Source organism: Ictidomys tridecemlineatus, chromosome 3 (assembly GCF_052094955.1).
Source record: "Ictidomys tridecemlineatus isolate mIctTri1 chromosome 3, mIctTri1.hap1, whole genome shotgun sequence".
Lineage (NCBI taxonomy): Eukaryota > Metazoa > Chordata > Mammalia > Rodentia > Sciuridae > Ictidomys > Ictidomys tridecemlineatus.
The window spans coordinates 205,492,234-205,512,684 of NC_135479.1; the positions used below are offsets into that span (position 1 = coordinate 205,492,234).

General features: G+C 42.7%; 1 protein-coding gene across 1 annotated transcript; it reads right to left on the reverse strand.

Moving 5' to 3' along the window:
- Nucleotides 1–803: 803 nt before the first annotated feature.
- Cfap298 (cilia and flagella associated protein 298) lies at nucleotides 804–10,809 on the reverse strand. The gene is made up of 7 exons (XM_005323533.5): nucleotides 10,347–10,809; nucleotides 8,161–8,328; nucleotides 6,216–6,283; nucleotides 3,041–3,199; nucleotides 2,156–2,287; nucleotides 1,343–1,438; nucleotides 804–1,090 (listed from the first exon to the last, which is right to left on the reverse strand). Exons 1-7 carry the CDS (start codon nucleotides 10,483–10,485, stop codon nucleotides 980–982), a joined length of 873 nt encoding a protein of 290 aa, XP_005323590.2. The 5' UTR covers nucleotides 10,486–10,809; the 3' UTR covers nucleotides 804–979.
- Between the last annotated feature and the right edge of the window lie 9,642 nt (nucleotides 10,810–20,451).

The following is a 20,451-nucleotide window of genomic DNA, read 5'->3' on the forward strand; positions in this document are numbered from 1 at the left end:
TCTAACTAGGAGAACCACATCTTGGAGGTCAAGCGTAAGTGGGTTTCTAGGCAACTCCTGGCTGACACAGGTAGTTCGAGTAGCACCACAGCAGCTGCAGGGTCAGAGTTTGCTGAAGGGTCAGAGTTCATAGGCACAACAGGCTGGACTATTTAAAATCAAAGGATGATGGGTGAACCACCCACTCCACCAAGGTCAATAAGCAAAATGTGGCTGCCTAAGCCTGATGCCATTGGTCCCCTAGCACACTGAGAACCGAGGCTGGGCCTGGAGGAAGCCCTGCCACCCTTCACCAGGACCTGCACATATTTTCAGTACCCAATCTACTCTGTTGAAATCTACTGAAGGAGAATAAAGGATCTTAAATTCCTAGGTCAGACCAGCCTGGCTACCAACTGCCATCACAGGTGGCCTTTACTCCTGGCAGACAAGGGCAGAGAGGCACTGGCCAGAAGCAAACTTCATCTTGGAGGTTTGGAGATGCGTGGCTGCAGGTAGACCCTTGGGCAGAGTGAGACCCAAGCCTCACAGACTGAGATTTCAGTTTCCAACCAATTGAGGAGAAATGCACAGGACAGTATGGATCTGGTGCCCTCTAGTGGTCACCGACAGTCAAGCTCCATGTCAGAGTGGGTGAACTTGCTATGAAGGAAAAGCTACTCTTGAATTTTCTCTAATGCAGTTTTTACTAGAACATAAAGAAACCAGGAAGACAAAAATCATGTTGTAATCATGTCATTAGTATTTTATCAAAAAACCCTAAGACACTTCATAGCTGTCCTGAAACAAAATAATTTTACACATTTTCTTTTGAGGATATATTTATTAAGTTCTAAGAACTTTGAATAACTGTTATTTTAAAAATCAGAGTGAACACTAGGAAAGTAGAAATTTCAACATTTTTCATCAAAGATGGTAATTATTTTGCCTAAAAGAAAGGTGGGATAGTAGTTTTGAAAGCTTCAACAACTGGTGAGCTTTATCTTGGTCGCCACTTTATGTCCTTTACCCCATGAAACTGTCTTTTCAAAGCAGTGTTATCTGCCCATGGAGAATTTAAACAGGTGTCATCATCATTTTCTTCCAATTTCTGGAAATAAATATGTCTTGCTCGGGAAGGCATCTCAGGAAGGTGGCCAACCTCCCCTCTCCCTGCCCTCCCAGAGCAGGATGCTTCCAGCTAACCTGGGGGACATCCCTGGAGAGGGGCAGAAGCTCTAGGAAGGTCCCTCCCCGACATCCTACAGAACTTGCAGCCCCACCTGCCCCTAGCCCTGAGGTGAGGCATGGGGCACAAGCCCTGGGTCCCAGCTCTGTTGAAAACCCACCACCAAACAGCTACCTTGAGCTCCTCCTGTCGCCTGTGATAATACAGCATCAGCTGCTTTTGCTCCTCACTGCTAATAATAGGTTCTCGGGCTGGTGCTCCCTGTCCCCTCTAAAAAAGAGGAAAGCAAATTGTAGACTAAGGAGTCTTCTTGCATCGACAATCCAGAAAACTGCAACAAAGGATTTACAACTGCCTCTGCCATCTGAAAGTCATCCACATCTGATGATTCAAAGTGAATATTATGGGGTGTCTTGGATTTCACAGTACCTGTGCTCTGGAGACAGCACTGCACTATGCTCTCCGCGTCACAGCCACTCCCAAGAGAGCCACTGCAGGCCCAATGGGGGTGGGAGACAGACACGGTGGAGGGCTTTGTTCCCAACATCATAAAGTTGTGATTTAGGAGCATGCATAAACCAAGACAGCCCCACAGGCGGACAGCTACGTGACAGCCTTAGAGGACTCTACCCCTTCTTCCTCTTCCTCTGCAGAGCACTGGGGGCTTGGGAAACTTAGAAGTGCTCTAGGCTGGATTTTTATTGACTTGCAGAACACATTTTTATTGACTTGCAGCCCTGCTTTTTTAGGTTGAAATTAACATGGCACATACCTCCTCCCTACAAATTAACATAAACTCCAGATATGGCCAATTAAGCCACATTTTCTTCCAGTTTTTATTGGTGTACACAGAGAAGATATTTCCTGTAAGCCCAAGCCAACAGGATTCAAGTATTTGTACAAATAGTTTAAATCTTTCAGGTACTACATTGTTATCAGTTTGAACATAAATAAGAAACTCTTGTATGTTAAAGCAAAGATACTTACTTGCTGAAGCTTGACAATAATTTTGGTTTTTTCATTTTTCCCTACATAGTCTGAAAGCTTCTTTGTTCTTCTTAACTCCTTGGCTGCCCACCACAGTTGCGCCTCTGATTCTTTAATGACACTGAGTCCTGCCTGGGGTAAATCAGAAGAACTGGCTTCAAAGGTGTGAGGATGAGCCACAAGTGTGGCTCCTGCCAGGGGTGCAGAGCCTGGCAGTGGCCCTTCCAGCAGGGGACAGCTTCTGGCATCCTCCTTTCCCCACAGGGGACCCCATCCTCCATCCTACTCAGAGTTCTTGCTATTTTTAGCATCTTCCCTGTTAAGTTTCCAATCAGGCCCAGACTCAGTTACCTTCTTGCTGTGGTAAATGGGGAGTAACCTCATCTGTAATACCAGGTCCTTCTTAGGTGGACCTATGGCCATGGGGAAACCATGGAATCCAGGGAAAAACAGGCATATGGGGCTGCTTCTCTGTTTCTGCATATTCCACCTACTCAAGGTGGCTTAGCAAGATATAGGTTACCTAAAAAGAATAAATGAAAATTTCAAAGGAAAATGGACTGTAGGAGTGGGGAAAGAACATTGACCATGGTGTAAGGCTGTAACACAAAATGTCACGGAAAAAGGCCCATATCTTTGGGTGGAAACAGCACAAGTTAGGTTTCTGGCTTTCCAGCAGCCAGAGAAAATAGAAATGATCTTCAAAAATCCTCTACATGTGGATGGAATCCCTCATCTCTGACTTCCACCCTCCCAGGGTCCTTTCCTGAATTCTGAACACTGCTCTGAAGCATGAAGCAACAACTGCTCCCTTAAGAGGACAGCCAAGCCAGAAGGGCTTTGAGGGAACATGGCCTCACCTCCAGACTGCCCAGGAGCCCATACCTGAGTTCCCGACAGATCTTCTTTATTTTCAAATTCCATCCGGATGGGATCATAGGGCGGCAACCCCATGGGGTAAACTATCATCACTGCACCTCGAAGCTGGTCCAGGGCATCTTTGACCATCTCCATGGTGACACAGACACTGGCTTCCACTTGTTTCTGAAATTGGATGAGGCACCGTTACCTACAACCTGGCCAGTCCACGCAGGAAGTGTTGCTCAGGCTCCAGAAGACTCCTGCCAGCACAACAAACAGCAATCACACAGTTCTTGCTCTTCAAGTGACTTCCATCTACCTGAGGACTAAGCCAGGTCCACGGCGACCTGGATCAGACAGCAGACTATGAGCAGCACAGCGAGAAGTGTGGCGCTTGAAGAAAGGGCCAAATCTAGCAGCATGGATGGGAGAGGGTAAGAAAAGGCTGTGGGGGGACAAGCCTCTTACGTGGGCCTTAAAACATGTGGGGACTGGAAAGGTGGAACTGCGAGCAGGTGCTTCAGGACAGAGCAGAGAAGTGCAGGTACCAACCCACTTGGCTCCAGGCAGGCAGGAGAAGAGAGACGGGGCTGGGCAGACTGCTGTTTGTATGGCTGTGGGAGCCAGCAAGGAGTTTGGATTTACTCTGCCAGGTGACTGGCAGTAACTGGCTCTTCTGGGAAGGAGTGATATTTTGGGAGATTAACCTTGAAGTGGGTAGAATGGGCCTAATTAGAGAGAGACCAGTTACAGAGGACTGGGTGACACAATAAAGGGCATATCTGGCTTTGCCCTTGGCTCTTAGCACAGAGCTTCAAGTTGAATGATAGGAGTCTCTTGTTATTTATAACAAAGCCCCTTTCACCAATACCCAAGTTTGTGCTAACACAGTGATCCATGGTGAGCACTGAAAACCTGTGCTGCACATGGCAAAGCAATGTTAAGAGATGGGGCCCAGTGGGAGGTGATTAGGTCACAGGGATGCCATCCTTGGAAGGGACTAATGTAGTGCTCATAGGATCCTGATTAAGTTCTTGCAAAAGTGGGCTATTGTTAGTGAGGCTCTCCCACTCGAATGGCCCCTTTTGCACACTCTGCTGTGTTGTGACACAGTGATGCATGCATTTGTGTGTGTGTGTGGGGGGTGTATGTGTGTCTTACAGTCAAACATATGGGATCATCTGACAACAAACTTTTAGCTACCAAGCTTGTAAGCAAATAAAGTTTCTTTGTAAAGTACCCAGCCACGGGTATCTTGTTATAGGAACAAAAAAATGGACTAAGATGGTTTCCAGGAAAGGGCTGACCATGCCAGAAAGATCAAGTTAATAATTAGAGGATGGAAACTTTCAGCCTCACCCTGAGCCCCAACCACCAGGGAGGGGAGGGTGACTATACTGAACTTGATCAGGTGGCCAAATGATTTAATCATGCCTGTCAAACCTTGATAAAAATTCTGGGCATAAAGGCTCAGTGGGGTTTCCTGGTTGGTGGATACACTGATGTTCTGGTCACACACACAGACTCCGTGGGCAGAAAGCACAGGAGCTCTGCTCCTCTTCTGCTTGACCATTTCTGAGCTGCAAGCTTTATAATGGATGTGTGAACATGAATATAGTGCTTTCAATGAGTTGAGTCACTCTAACAAATTACTAAGTTGGGGTGGGGAAATGGGAAGCCCCAAATTTATACCCAGGTTACAGAGAAGTGTGGGTACTATGGGGAACCCACTTGCAGCTGGTGCCTGAAGGTAGGAGGAGTGATGGTGGTCACCCTGCCCTCTAACTTGTGGGATCTGATACTAACTCAAGTAGTGTCAGAACTGAAGGGTTTTGCTCTTAACTTGTGGTGTCTGTACTGTGGATAGTTGAGTGTCAGAACTGACATGTATTATAGGACACCCAGTTGGTATCGGAAAGCAGAAGGTTACATACAGGAGCTTTGAGGTGGCTGCAGAACCAAAGGAAGGAGGTGGACTTAAGAGGCATCTCAGGAGCAGGCAGTATAGGACATAAAGCACATGGGGGACAGGGACACACTGAAGACACAGGGTTGCAGCCTGTCAACCAAAACACTGGTGGTTCTGTTAACCGAAACAGAAAAGCTGGCGTGGTGTGCTCAGTCTTAGGTACAGAATATGGAGGGGAAAGGAGTGAGGGAAACAATGAGTTCAGTTCTAGAAAATTTGAGTTTGAAGTGCTGCTGGACACTGAGGTACAGCCATCTCAGAACCTTGGGCTGGAAACTTGGGCTTCAATTTCAGGAAGATGCTGGGGCAGAGGACAGACGTGCAAGAGTTAGCTGAAGAGGAATGGAATCTGCAGTTGGCAGAAGAGACAAAACACTAAGGGAAAATGAGGGCCGAGGAAAAAGCACCCTGGTAAATCTACAGGCGAAGAGAAGAAGTGCCGCAAACAAAGGAACCAAGGCCTTTCCAGTAAGTCTTCACAGAGCCTTTACCAAGTTAATAGAAAGTCTTCCCTGAGGCTCTTGAAAGATTAGCTAAGGGCTTCAAGAGTCTCAGAAATATTTAAAGTAACAGTTTTGCCAAGTGAATCAGAAGGAGTACAAGAAAAAGCAGTTAAATCAAGATAACCACAGATGAGGCGGCAGCAACTAACGTCATCCACTAAAAGTAAATGCAACAGGTAAAAATGGCATTTCTTTAAGTATCTTAAAAATTATTTTAAATTATTTTCTGCCAGATGCACATTACCTGCATATCAATGATAACATTTATGCCTCTCCTTCTTTAAAATACATTTATATAAATATTTGAGAAAATTACAAAAAACTAATTTATATTAAACACAAACTGTATCAATCAAGAATCACAGGGCTATTCTATGGCCATGATACTCAAATCCCCCTGTACTTATTCTTAACTTCTTCACATAGGTAAAAGAAACAAAATCAGATTAAGTTAATTCATACTTGTATTATAAATATGAACCTATTTTCACACAGATCAACAAAAACTTGTCTGCCTGGTAAGAATTAGAAGGATTTTGGATAACTTTCATAATTATAAAAAGGAAAAGCTAGGGCCCACCCCAAACAAGCTTGTTTCTTTTGCTTCTGGAAGGCAAAAATTAAAAAACAAACAGAAAACTTCGGTTGACAGGTATTTCCAGAAGATACCATTTTAGAAACTGTATTTCAAAAGACTAGCTTTAGAGCATCATTTTAAAAAGCTGACCTTAGATATTATTGCTTTGGCTTCTTCTATAGTCTTCTTTAAAACTTGCTTCATTTTTTCATTTGGAGCTATAAAAATAAAAAAGAAGAGGAAGAGAGACAGCCATCAAATATACAGTCTCTGGACTCTCCTGAACCTCTTGTGAGAGTCAGGAAGCATGTGCAAGGAGAGAGCCTGCGCCTCTGGAACATAGGGGAGGGATTCAGGAAGCCTAGCTGTGGGGAATTAGGTAATAGTCCCATCTTGACCACAGAGGCCTGCAATGTACTATATATAAAGTGAAAAAGATTTACAAAGAGTAGGAGTACCCATCCTTGCATAGAGAAGGCCAGCAAACTTCTTGTAAAGCCAGACAGTCAATCTTTTAAGCTTTTCAGGCTTCAGCGCAGCTACTCAACTCTGCCACAATAGCACAAAAGTTGCCACAGACAATATTTAAATGAACCAGGTGGCTGTAAAACCTTATAAAAATAGGAAAGCTGGGCTAGGGGTGCAGGACAGTGGCAAAGCAGAAGCATGCATGAGGCCTGATTCCCCAGCACTGCATAAAAAATGAAATAAATAAGCAACTGATTGCATGTGGCACATGGCCCATAAACTGCTGATTCTTAGAAAAGGGGGAAAAAAATAACTTGAAAGTTTAGGAGCAAAAGACATGGAAATGGAGTATATAAATCTAGGGGTTATAGAGCAAGTTGAAACCATATACTTAATTAATAACAGTATTAATTACACATTGAAAATATTAGAAATACAAACCAGTATTAGAATAGAAATGGTTAATTTAGGGCAGTATTAGTTTAAAGATGAATAATGAACTGCTAACTGGTCATATACATACATACATATATATATATATTTTTATTATTTATTTATTTATTTATTTTGTTGTTGGTTGATGATGATGTAATTTCTTCTAAAAAGCAAAGAATATCTCCAGACTGAGAATGAGTTTAGTTATGAAAAGATATGGAAAAAAACCAACTATTTTCCAGGAAAATTCAAAGGAAATGGGGCTGAGGAATAAGAGCAGCTTTGTATGTGCAAGGCCCTGGGGAGTTCAATTTCCAGCATCAAGAAATAAATGAATAAATAAATAAAAGAACAATATTTGGACTCCTTATTATCCTCAATATTAAAAAAAACAAACTTTTTTTTTGATCTTTAATGGCCCTGCAGGCATACTACTTTATATATATTCTTCTGCTCTTTTATTTTTTGGGTACCAGGAATTACACCCAGAGCACTTAACCACTGAGCCACATCCTCAGCCCTTTCTGAGACATGGCCTCACCAAGTGGCTGAGATTGGCTTTTAATACACGATTCTCTTATTTCACCTTCTAGAGCCACTATACCACACCAGGCTCTTCTGCTCTTAATAGTGTTTTAGGGACATAGTAGATATTTAGGTGTTTCTTAAATGATCAATTATAAACAAAATGGAGCTTTTTACACAGGTTAAAAAGGATATCAAAAAGGATTTTCACCCCTTTTAATCCCACATTATCAATCATCCACCAAAAGGAGGATTTCTTCAGTGTTCTGCCCCATACTAAAGTGTTTTGCATCAGAGAGGTATGTCCTTTAAACAAACCCAACATCTGCAAATGGTAGCACCCAACCTTCATTACATTTTCAATAAACACCTACCCCAAACTACTGGACTGAACCATATAAAATTGCCGGTACTCAGCCATTTCTAAACTATTGAAATGGTAATTTCATATGGTTCATTAATACACTTATAATCTAGTGGCAATTTAGTAACCACAAGAAGGCAGAAGCCTCCTTATCCACCTAAACCATTCTGGATTAGTCTTACCAAGGAGTCACACCAAGCACTCTCTCCTAACTTTGTACAGAATGAATAGTTTTGTTTTTAACTTCAATGACTGCTTTCATACACTGGTATTTCAGGCCTGCATACAGAAATGGCCAATTACCTTGTCCATTCCTTCGTCCAATGTCATCCTTTTTAAATACTGAACCTCCACTGGGAATACATTTTTCGCCCCATTCATCTTTTAATTTCAGTTCTTCAATCTGCTCATCTGTCAGTCCTTGCATATTGGGAGGGAGAAATATGCCATGTTCTGCTAATTCTTCCATTTCTTAAAGAGAAGGGAATGTTAAGACAATATATATCATAATCATCGCTATAACATTTCAAACCACACAAAAATGGAAAGTCAGAGAGCTAGTCCATCTGGCCCACTTACTATGTGCCCGTCCTGTCCCTGATCCTTGACAAACTCACCGATTCATGCTCAGTCAACGGAAACAGAGAGAGCTCAAGCACTCACCCCCAGTCCCAGGCAGCTGGCTGCAGATTCTGTGCTAAACCTTTGCCCCATGCTGTGCTGCCTGGAGCTCAAGTCAGGGAAAGCCTCCATAGGCATTTGGGGCTTTACCATCTTCCCAAAGGGTCCCCACAGATGATCTCATAAGTGTGACCTTGTGAGGCAGGCAAGACAGTTATCGACCTCCAGTCTTCCTTGGCTTATAGCTCTATCATCTGAGGCTGGCTTGTATTGCTTCATAGATAATTTAAATAAATCAGTGGGGAGGATTTAAAGCAGCTTACTACACCTCTCGAAAATAAAAGACATGGGCCTCGGTGTTTTAGTTATTATGTTCATTATCCAAATGCATAGCTTTATATTCTTCCTAATCCATATACATTCACCCCACAACCAGTCTACATATTAATTTGTAAAACTGCCTGGCTTTTTTCCTCTCTCCTCCTTCCCTTCCTCTCTTTCTGTGAAGAGGTAAGTGGAACTAGGTGTTCCCACAAGATTGTCAAGATATCATGTGACCTGTAAGGATATAATACTATGGAATGAATGGTGTAACTGAATTTTATTTTCCCCCTTCTAGACTCTCAGCAACTGGGGGACAATCTCTTTAGTCAACCTCCTCTTCCTAAGGCAGAACACTGATGCCTGCGGAGTCACAGCTGACACTGGCAACTGGATTCTAAGTACACCAACATGACTTTTAGATTCCGCACCACATTTTCAGTTTATATATTGAGTTCCTTTTCTTCTCATACGCTTTAATTTAAAAATAACATAATGTTGAGCCTATTTTGGAAGCACACGTTTAATTCAGAAACTAACATGCTCCTAAAAACATGAACAGACACTAATATGGCAGTATGTATAAACGTGGATGTATAACCAATGTGATCCTGCAATCTGTACAAGTGGTAAAAATAAGAATCCATATCCCACTTGAATCAAATGTATGAAATATGATATGTCAAAATCACTGTAATGTTTTGAGCAACCAATAAAAAAAATGCTTCCACAAAAAAATTCCCAATGGTGCAAAAATCACACATTTATGTATTTTAATAAATCATAACACCTATTTTATATAGTTAGATATTACTAGATCACAAGTTTATTAATTTTACATAGTTGTCCTATATGTATATACAGTTACATACACATTCAATAATGATGATAATAATTACAATAATACCAGAGAATCACGTTAAGGTCTAAGCTGTGCTCTTAAATGTAGAAGCTACCTTAAAAATGTGTCTTTTAAAAATTAATTAAAATGAGAAAAATTAAAAATTCAGTTCCTTGGTAGCATCAGCCATGTTTCAAGTGTTCAACATCCACAAGTAGCTCGTGCATGCGGATGAGACACCATAGAAAACGGGGGCACTTCCCTTCTATTGGTCACTGGTGCTCCAGAGTGGAGGGGGGTGACCACACACTGTTTCCAAGGAGACGGGAAACACTTGCTCACAGCTTCTCCCCTCTCAAGGACGTCCCAAGGCAGACACTGCTTTCCCTCGAGTGTCTCAAAACAGGGCAAGCACCGTCTGTAAACCCAAGCGGGTACCATTCCACCCTCACACCTGTTCTTCAGCCCGGTCTGGCTCCCTTTTATTCCCACTGATTCATGGGACCCTGGGCCTCACCCGCTGCCCCTCGGAGCCGGTGGGGTCAGACCCGCTCTACGTTCTTCGTATTTTCGTTGTTGTTGATCCTTGGTTCGCCCCGAGGCCCGCCCGAGCCCACCTTCCATCCCCGGGCGCCCAGTCCTCACCCGCCCGGCCCGCGCCCGCCCCGGGTTCTGCCGTCCCGGCACACGGCCCCGCCGGCCGCACCTGAGCAGAGACGCTGCACCTTGAGCCGCCCGTTGTAGACCCGGGCCACCTGCGCCGTGAGCTCCTCCAGCTCCGCGCTTCCCGGCGCCTGCAGGAGGAACTGGCTCTCGTCGCCTCGTTTCACGTGCAGTAGAACCATGGCGGCCCTGGAGGCCCCGCCGAGGCGACGAAAAGGACCGCGACAGGCGACCTGCAGGCTGGGTCGAGGTCTTCCCCGGCGGCGAGCAGCGGCTACCTAACCGCTGTGGAGGTTGGAACCCCGGGTTCGGGCGTCCGGCGGGCTGGGGCCGGCACTCGCTCCCGGAAGTGTACGTTGCCAGCAGCAACCACGGTCAGAACCAGCCCTAAGTCAGCGGTGTAGGCGAACCCGGGTGCCGGACACCCGACAATCCGCTTCCGTGCGCAGCTGCTGCCTGAGCCACAAACCACACGGAACGCAAGGGCCGCCGACCCAGGCCGCAGGGGGGAGCGGGATTCGAGCGAACCGACCCCGGAAGTGGACGTTGCTCCAGCAACTCACACTAAGTCGCTGGAGGGGAGGGCGAACCGCCAGCCGATTCTCTAGGGGCCCAAGATCCCAACCAGGGAAATGGGCGGGCCGAGGCAGGGGGGTGCTAGGTCGGGAATGGGTGGGCTGATGGGCACCAGAGGGGCCAGGTTTAGCAACACTTTCCCCATAGTCGCCCCAAATCCCAGTCTTTTCCGCCGTTGGCAGTCTTTACTTCCGGAAACGACTCACGCTGCTTCCGGTCTGGGGAAGTTTGGAGTAGAGCTTCTAGGTCTTTGCTTCCAGTTGACCTGTGTAGGTCCGGTTTCGAGGCTCGGGGGGGGCCTGGGCGAGTGCCAGCACTTATTTGTGCGGGCTGATTCGGATTTATGTGTCTACGGTAGCCCACAAGGTTGTTGCAGAGCAGTCCTCCCAAAAATATCCAGTTAGGTGTCGTCCAACACATCTTAACCAGAAGGGCACTGTTTCTTCCTGGCGCCCTACGACACAGCTGAGGATCCAGAGTCTTGGCTCTCATGGAGATTTAGTGCGACGAATAGGAAAACAAAAACGAAAGCGCAAGGCAAATTAAAATAGAGGTATAAAGAAGTCTATAAACAGGATGCACGTGCTGTGTGGCTTTGTAATGATGCAAAACCTGTAGTTTGCTACGTTTTGGAGTTTGTGGTTTTTGTTTTGAGGTTTTTAAGAGCGGTTTCAGATCCCAAATGCGAGAATTTGGAATGAATTCCCCCTTCTGAAGCATGTTACCTCAAACTTTAGGTCTCCCATACGTGAATAACTGACCTCAGTTACCTGACTTCAAAACAACATAAACCAAGGGATCTGAGCCACTAACACTTTTAAGCGCTTAGGCTGTGGCAAGATTAATTCATGTCTGCTTCTCTGAACACCCAGAGATCAGACTGCAACAGGATGAAATCCCGTTAGCCAAGTGGGTTCAAATATTCAAAGAAAAAAAAAAAGATGACATTTGCTGTGGCCTTGTGCTTTGTGATTAGTTTTCTGTGTATTTAGGTACTGTTCATTTTTAGGGCAAAGGTATCCTTTGACCATTGTTGAGAACTGCCACATAAGGAGCCGAAAACCCTTAGCCTTGAATGATGGAAATGTGGACACTGGTTTCCCAGAGCATAGAAACAGGTGGATACCATCTGGGATGGCAAGGGAGTAAGGCTTTGGGAGTAGGCGTTACCCAAAGGGAGTGGGCAGCCTTCTTGTTCCTTTGTAATACTACCCCTTACCTTTTTTGGGTGGAATGTTGTATTGAAGGACTCCCCTCAATAAATAGGCTTCAGGACATGCCCCCTCCCTCTCTTGCCAGCCTCCCTCCTGAGTTTTTCAGCTAGATGTGGAGAAGCCTTCTGAAACGCCCTAAGAAAAAAGGTACTTTCTGTGTCAGTGTGATCTGTTTGTGCCAGCCTCAATTCACCTGAGTCACCCAGGTTCCGTAGCCCACGATGGAGGGGGCTACAGACCATCATAAGTTCATCAGTGATGAACTTTCTGGTCTGGATAATTTATAGGTCATTCATAATGGCTGCTGGATATCAGGCAGTGAGGAAGAAAAAGGCAATTTTTACATGATTAAAAACTTTTTAGGAAAAGTCCAGAATTTAGACAGTTGCTTTATACCCTTCTTTAATCCTATTGCCTTCTTTCCCTCTCCCCAGAGGTAAACTGCTATTCTAAGTTTTACATAGTGATGTCTTATAGTATTATCCTGTAATTTGCTTTATTGCTCCACAGTGAGGGTTATTTTCATTCACTTATTTTCACTGCTTTGTATTATTTCACTGTAGGAATATGCCATTCCATTCCCTGTTGTTGTTTAGTTTGTTTCTAGTTTCACCGTTACAAACGATGAAGCTCATGCTCCTCAGTACCGATTTCTCAAAAAGTCAAATTTCTTGTTAATAGGGGATATAAATTTCACCTGACATTCTTAAATCCCTAGAGTTGATGGACCAATTTAACCTCTCACCAACAATATATGAGTTCCCATTTCTGACTTTTGTTAATCCTTGATCAGACACATTTCTCTGACATTAATGTATTGGCATTTTGACTTGTATATCAGCTTCTCATGAGTTTGTTTATCATTGTAGAGCTCAAGATCTGACTGTGGATCCTGTGAAATAGTGGATTCTGGAGAAATAGTCTCAAACCACATGCCAAAGGATAAGTTGCATCTAGAGTATACAGAAAAACTTCAAAACTCAAAAGTAAAAAAATCCACTTAGACATTTACTAAAGATGATATAAAAGGGCAAATAAGCATTTGAAAGGATATTTAACATCACTAGCTGCTTGGGAAATGGGAATTAAACCACAATGAAATTCCATTTCTACAGTGTCTACAGTAAAAACAACAACAACAAAAAACAGTGATAGTAGCCAGTAGGGAAAGGATGTGGAGAAACTGAATCTCACATACATTGCTGATAGGAATATAAAATGGTAGGCACTTGGAAACAGGACTGGGGATGCAGCTCAGTGGTAAAGCACTCCTAGCTCAATCCCCAGCACAAAAACAAAACCCAAACAAAAAGACAGTTGAAGCATGCCACCTCCTTATGACCAAACAGTTGTACTCCTCGGATTTATCTCAGAAAAAATGAAAAATTAAGTTCATAGCATTTTCTAATAGCCTCAAACTGGATATAAGCCAGGTGTCCTTTGATGGGTATATGGTTAAATGAGTTGTAGTATATCCATATTGTAGAAGAATACTCTACAACAAAAGGAACATCACTAGCTGCTTGCATGTATTGATACATGCAACCTAGATGAATCTCTGGAATATATTAAGTGAAAAAACACAATCTCAAAATGTTACATGATTCTATTTACATAACTTTTTTGGGTGGGGCTAGTTTTTTAACCCAGAGCCTCAAGCATGCTAGGCAAGTGCCTTATCACTGAGCTATACCCCTAGCTCCATTTATACAACATTCTTGAAGCGACAAAATTATAGAAATGGAGAATAGATTAGTGGTTGGCAGAGGTTAAGGACAGGGGAAAAGGACTGTGATGGGATAAGATGACAGGGGAATGGGAAAAGGGATCCTTATGGTGATGATATGCTTCTCATTAATGTTGATATATTAGTTGTACTACTGTAGTATAGTTTGCAGGATGTTCCCACTTGGGGAAACTGGGTAAAGGGTACATGGGCTTGCTCTGTATTATTTCTTAAAACTACATATAATTCTAAGATTATCTTAAAGGGTTTTTGTAAAGTCAGTTATTTTGTACCTGTAACTTAAAGTTGAATGAACAGAATTAAACTATTTAGGAAACTCTGCAGCGACCAGCGCTGGTTTCATGAAAGAAGGTTCAATTCATGAGTAAATGCTAGGGAGTTGTAAATTAAAGAGACAAGACTCTTATCACCTTTAATACCAGCTCCGGGATGGCTTCTCCTAGCTCCCGCCTCCAGCCACCTAATGTGGTTTACAGAAGAGGAGAGGGAGGGGGAGAGGGAGGGGGAGGGGGAGGGGCAGGGGAGGGGGGAGGGGGGAGGGGGAGAGGGGGAGGGAGAGGAGGAGAGGGGGAGAGAGGGAGAGAGGGAGAGAGGGGGAGAGAGAGAGAGAGAGAGAGAGAGAGAGAGAGAGAGAGAGAGAGAACATGCCAGGGAGTGAGCTTTTATTGGGGAACAAAAAATTCAAGGGAAAATCCCATCCAATGAAGGTTAAGGGGGGCAGTATCCCAAGGTCAGGGGCGATGATTGGGTCTTCAGGGCAGTGGTCAGGCACTCCTCTGCACGGACAAGCCCTTGGACCTGGAAAAGGGTGGGGAATAGCTCTGACACAGCTGTGTCTAAGTGCCTCTCACCCAGCCAGGGAGATAACTCAAATCACACGTGAGGATGGCCTCCCACATATTCCCCCTTTTTTCTTTTAAAAAGCAGGCAATGATTTACTCTCTCGAGTCTCTGCACTGTTGTTCTGAAGGGTCGGCATCCTATAATTACAACACAAAAAATAATTAACAGCAAAGAGAATAATCCAATAATGTACCAGGATGAGTGTTTAAGAATATCTCCAGGGTTAAATCCATTTAATTCCTTCAATATTTGATTAGCCAAAGAAGAAGGATCGGAAAAAATCAGCTCTTTATTTTGAATATCTTGGATATGATGATGGAGTTCCAAAAGATCCAAGCTATTATTATTATTATGCCAAATACCTAGCAAATGGTTCTTAACCTTTTCCCAATCCCAGAGAGAAGCATTGTACTTGGCAGCTATAACACACACATATTTATAACTTGTGTGGTATTTAAGCCTTTCTTTAAACTTTAAAACCTAAAGTTCATTGCCTATATTTATAACAGTCGCCTCTCAGGCGTTTAAATTAGTCTCAATCCTTTCATCAATATTTACTTGATTACGCAGAGCCTTGGAAGTATTTTGGGCTAAATTATTAAGAAATTTTGCATGTTGAATATTTTGAGATAAAGTTATCTAGGCTGTGAAAGTGGATGCAATGAAAGAAACCAAAGCCACAACTCCCACAATTATAATTCCAATGGCACATCTAGGTCTCCCTAGCTGGGTATGAATTTGCTGTAAGACCTGAAAACCAGCATCAGTGTACTATGGCTCTGAAATATTAGTAGGCAATAAAACAAAGAGGGCTGATGAAGTACCAGCACTCCTTTTCCTCTATTATATCTACTAATACAATTGGTTAGGTTACGATTGTTACATGTTACAACATATCTATCATCTATCCATTTAACTTTTACATTTCCAATGATTAAAACGTAAGGACATTGGACACAGGCTCATAAGCGATAGCAAGACCCCTCCTTACAGCTCTTGCCAACAAATTTTGGTAAAGACTTGTCTGTAAAATTTAAGAATTCTGAGGCAGCAATTAAGCACCAAACATCTTTTTGAATACCACCTTCTCTGTAAGTCAAAATATTGCCATCAAATCCTGCAGGTGTCATAGCAGAATTTTTTCGTAATTATCTCATCAATTTTTGGAGACCAGTGTAAAATATACCCATTACCTTTAGACACCTTATGTTGTACAGGAAAAGTATTTACACAAGGTATCCATCTAGGAAAGGTGCCAATCTCAATTGTAGAACTATTTGGACAATGAGGTATTCGTGAAGATTTTGCAGAAATGACTGGTTTGTTATGGGAAAGTTCTATTTTAATCACTGCTATAGTATAAGGTTTTAAGTCTCCATAAATAGTATGATTAGTCAGTCTAGGTCTCCCAGCTGTGTCTTTTCCTCAATTGATACTCTCAGACAGCTAGCATCTTTATCGTGGGACCAACACAAAGGTAATTGGGCACTATAGCCAGAATAATTAAATCTAGTCACATGATTGGGAGTAATATGAGTATCTGTAAATCCTCCCATCATGAATGAGTCATTAGTAAACACTGGAATAGATTCTCCAGTCCACACAGCTGGGTGTACCAGGGGTGGATCTGGGAAATACGTCAAGTGTCTGCTCGACTCCCTTTTACCTGACAGCCCAGCAGGGCAATCACTGTAGCTACCATCATCAATGGGGTCTTATTCCTTCCTAGGAGTCAAATTATTCGAAAAGTGTATGTTGTCAATTTCTTTATGTCTTGTTAAGGTCTGTAAACAAGTCAAAATAACACCTGGTATTTTGCCAGGGGAATGTTAGAGTTCGTAAACAAGTCTGGATCGTGCCTGGCAAAATGCCAGAGGGAGTGGTTTGAGAAATAACAAAAGCAAGCCATTAAGTGTGGAGATTCCTTATTGGTTGACTGATGTATCTAGTTTATGCTAATTAAGATAAGCTGTGCAAAATGTATAAATAGCTCTGTTGTCCTACAATAAAGGGCTTCCATTCCTGCTGCATCAACGTACACAACTTATTTGTCACCCCCCGGTTATTATGCTGCAGCCGGACTGCGGCAATGTCTTCCCATGAGATCAGCTTTTCAGCTGGGTCATGTTGGTTCCTCTTCATCCATCTTCGATATCTCTTCCTTTTGAGTGGAGGCTTCTCCGGGTCGATTTTCAGTCACTTGAATCTCAGTTCTATCTCTTCCATGTCTGATTGCGTGTTCAGACACCCAGATAGGATGGAAAGCATCTTCTGGAAAAATACAAACATGACCTCTGCCCCACATAATCACTGAATCTGGGTCTTTCCATTGACCAGTCTGTAAGTCTTTCCACAAAACTCTGCCTAAAGGCCGTGTTGTTGTGGAAGACATATGTCTCTCAGCTGCAGTGTGACCTTCTGCATCACAATTTTAAAAATTTAAAACAAACAAGGCATGGTTGAGGCTATTTTGGGGAGTCATAAACCTATTCCCCCCTTTTAATTTTTGTAATTTCAGCTTAATAGATAAATGAGCTCGTTCCACAATGGCTTGACCTTGGAAGTTATAAGGACCCTGGGGGTTATAAGGAATTCCTGTTTTATGGTCAATTTGAAACTCTTGGCAAAATTGTTGAAAAGAAGAGTCCACCATGCAACCAGCACATTGGTTTCATTAATGAGGTTCTTGGCATAAAAGCTAGCGAGATCGAAATAAAACACACAGACACAGTTACCTTCTTCTATGACCAGGTCCGAGATGGCTCCCCTCTCTGGTTCCCACCTTGAACCACCCAGTAGGGCAGCAAGGATTACTCAGGGCTAGCAGGAGAGACAGAGAGTGAGCACGCCAGGGAGTAGCCTTTTATTGGGGAACAAGAAATTCAGGGGAGAATTCCATCCAATGAAGGTTGAGGGGCGCCGCACTCCAAGGTCAGGGTCAGTGATTGGCCCCCAGGGTCAGTGGTCAGTCACACCCCCACACAGACGGGTTCTCTCATCAGGAGAGGGCCCGGAAAGCTCCGACACAGTTAGCCAGAGCGCCTCAGCCCCAAACCGGGAGTTGCCCAGTCACGTGTGAGAATGGCTCTCCACAGAAGAGCTTACTTAAGCTGGTACATTATCTGTTTTAATTTGTAAAGGGCATCCTAACACAGCAAAGGCTGCTAGGCAATGAGAAATTACATGTTGAGTATTTTCTTTTGTACTGCTGTGGCAAAAATAAATCTGGAATGTGTGTAACTATCACATGTACATAACATTGCTTACCAAATTTAGGAAAATGAGTTACATCCATTTGCCATATTTGATTTGGTTTTAATCCGCAGGGATTTACCCCTGATGGCAGAGATGGAGTGTGAATAACACACTTAGGGCAGTGACTTACAATTTGACGAGCTTGTTCTCTGGTAATATTAAGCATTTTATGTAAGCTAGAAGCATTCTGATGATACAAGTAATGTGAAGCTTGTGCACAAATACATGGAGACATCTGTTGACAAACAGCTACTAATTTATCAATCTTGTCATTACCTGAAGTTAAAGGTCCTGGAAGATTATTGTGAGCTCATATGTGTCATATGAAACATGGGTATTTTCGCATTTGTACTGCCTTTTGTAGATTATGAAATAATTTAAATAGCTCTTGTGATGAGGTATATCCAATAACTGAAGTTTCAATGTTTTTGAAAACTCTGACTGCATATAAGCTTTCAGAATAAATATTAATAGGCTCATTTGTAAAGTAATTTAAGACACAAATGAGAGCTTGCAGCTCTGCTCTTTGGACAGAAGTATATGAGGTTTCTGTTACCTCTGTGTGAACATGGCTATAAAAACCTACTTTTGGGGGCTGGGGATGTGGCTCAAGCGGTAGCACGCTCGCCTGTCATGTGTGCGGCCCAGGTTCGATCCTCAGCACCACGTACAAATAAAGATGTTGTGTCCGCCGAAAACTAAAAATAAATTTTTTTTAAAAAACCTACTTTACCTGAGCTTGAACTATCAGTGAACACCAAGAGGGCTCCATCTATGGGCTGGGCACGTACAATCTTTGGAAAAATAAGCGGTGTTATTGATGCAAATTGAATAATTTTATCACGAGAGTAATGACTTTCTATCTGACCAGGAAAATCAACAAAAGCTATTTGCTAGAAGCTTGAAAAAGCCAATTATTTTGTTGAACAGAAAATGGAATAATAATAATATCAGGTTCAGATCCAATTAATTGTAAAACTCTCCTTCTACCTTTAATTACTAATTGAGTAATAGAGTCATGAAAAGGAATTAATGTCTTTTGGGGAGAGTGGGCTAAATGAATCCACTCAATAACTCCCAATCTTTGCCATATTGCTCCCATAGGGGTATGTACAGTTGGAAATATTAATAAATATACTAGTTCTTTGGATTAACTCTAGTAAGCTGTGCATTTTTAATTGCACTTTCAACCTTTTTAAAAGCTAGCCTCTATTGTCAGCTAATGTGGAGAGGTTAGAGTGTTATGCTCGAATTCGGGACCCCCAAAAGACCACCAGAGACCCAAGATCGATGTAAGCAGCAAAGAGATGTTTATTGCGAGCTAGCTCGGTCCTCTGCACACACACAGCAACAGGTGACTCTAAGAGGCCCCAAGCCCAGGTTTTGTTTTATACATTCTTTGGAGAAGGCAGGGACCTCCACATACATCATAGCATCTCCTAGCAAATCATCACACACCACGGGAAAATCAAATAACAAGTCTAAAACATGATTAGCACATTCACTGGTGGGAACAAGTTGGGTAGGAGGGATTGGTCACTATAAGAGGGGGATTCATTTAAACTGATTGGTTTAAACTGTGAGGATGTCGCAAGGGGAGTACGTGCCAAACTGCAGGGCTTCTAGTTTAGATATTGGTCACCATACCTAGGTGGAAGCCATCTGGAATTTCAGATATGTGGTTATCTTGGCCTATCTGCGGCTTTTCCAGCTTTTCCAAGAACTGAACTGTTTCCACAGAGCTTTTCTGTAGATTTTTTTCTTGACTTTAGGATTACAATAAGTCAGAGGTTAAGTTTCAGAGCAAAATAAGATCCCAAGCAGAATGAAATTGCTTAGGTCTTTCAGGAGAAGGATTTCCTTGTAATATCTGAAATAAAGGACTTAAATCAGAAGTAGTTAGTTTTAAGGATGGCCTCAGCCAATTAATATCTCCTAATAATTTTTGAAAGTCATTAAGGGTATGTAACTTTTATCTGTAGATTTTGAGGACGTATTGTACATCCTTGAATTATCTGACCTAAATATTGAAAGGGAGGCATCTTTTGTATCTTTTGAGGAGCAATGCACAAACCCATTGCTGTAAGTGAAGCCTCTGAGTAAAAATTTCTGAAAGTACTTCTGGATTAGCATGAGCCAATAATATATCATCCATAAAATGAATAATATATGCATCAGGAAAGTTATCTCTTATAGGAGCTATCGCTTGACCCACAAAGTTTTGACATAAAGTAGGACTATTATGCATCCCTTGAGGCAAGACCTTCCAGTTATATATTTTAAGGGTTCTTTAAAATTAATTGTTGGGACACTGAAAGCAAATTTTTCACAATCCTCAGGATGCAACCTTATTGAGAAAAAAACAATCTTTTAGATCTATTGCCATTAAGCTATAGTTTAAAGGAATTGCTATGGGGGAAGATAGTCTAGGCTGCAATGATCCCATAGGCTGAATTGCATGGTTTATTGCCCTTAAATCCTGTAGTAACCTCCAATTACCTGACTTTTTCTTA

What these genes read in the sequence shown, in the direction of transcription:
- Cfap298 (XM_005323533.5), bottom strand. Translation starts at nt 10,485, where the DNA reads ATGGTTCTACTGCACGTGAAACGAGGCGACGAGAGCCAGTTCCTCCTG. An exon ending in CCAAAGCAATAATATCTAAG is followed by an intron (nt 3,200 to 6,215) that starts GTCAGCTTTTTA and finishes ATCCAATTTCAG; the next exon opens with AAACAAGTGGAAGCCAGTGT. An exon ending in AAGATCTGTCGGGAACTCAG is followed by an intron (nt 2,288 to 3,040) that starts GTATGGGCTCCT and finishes GATTTACCCCAG; the next exon opens with GCAGGACTCAGTGTCATTAA.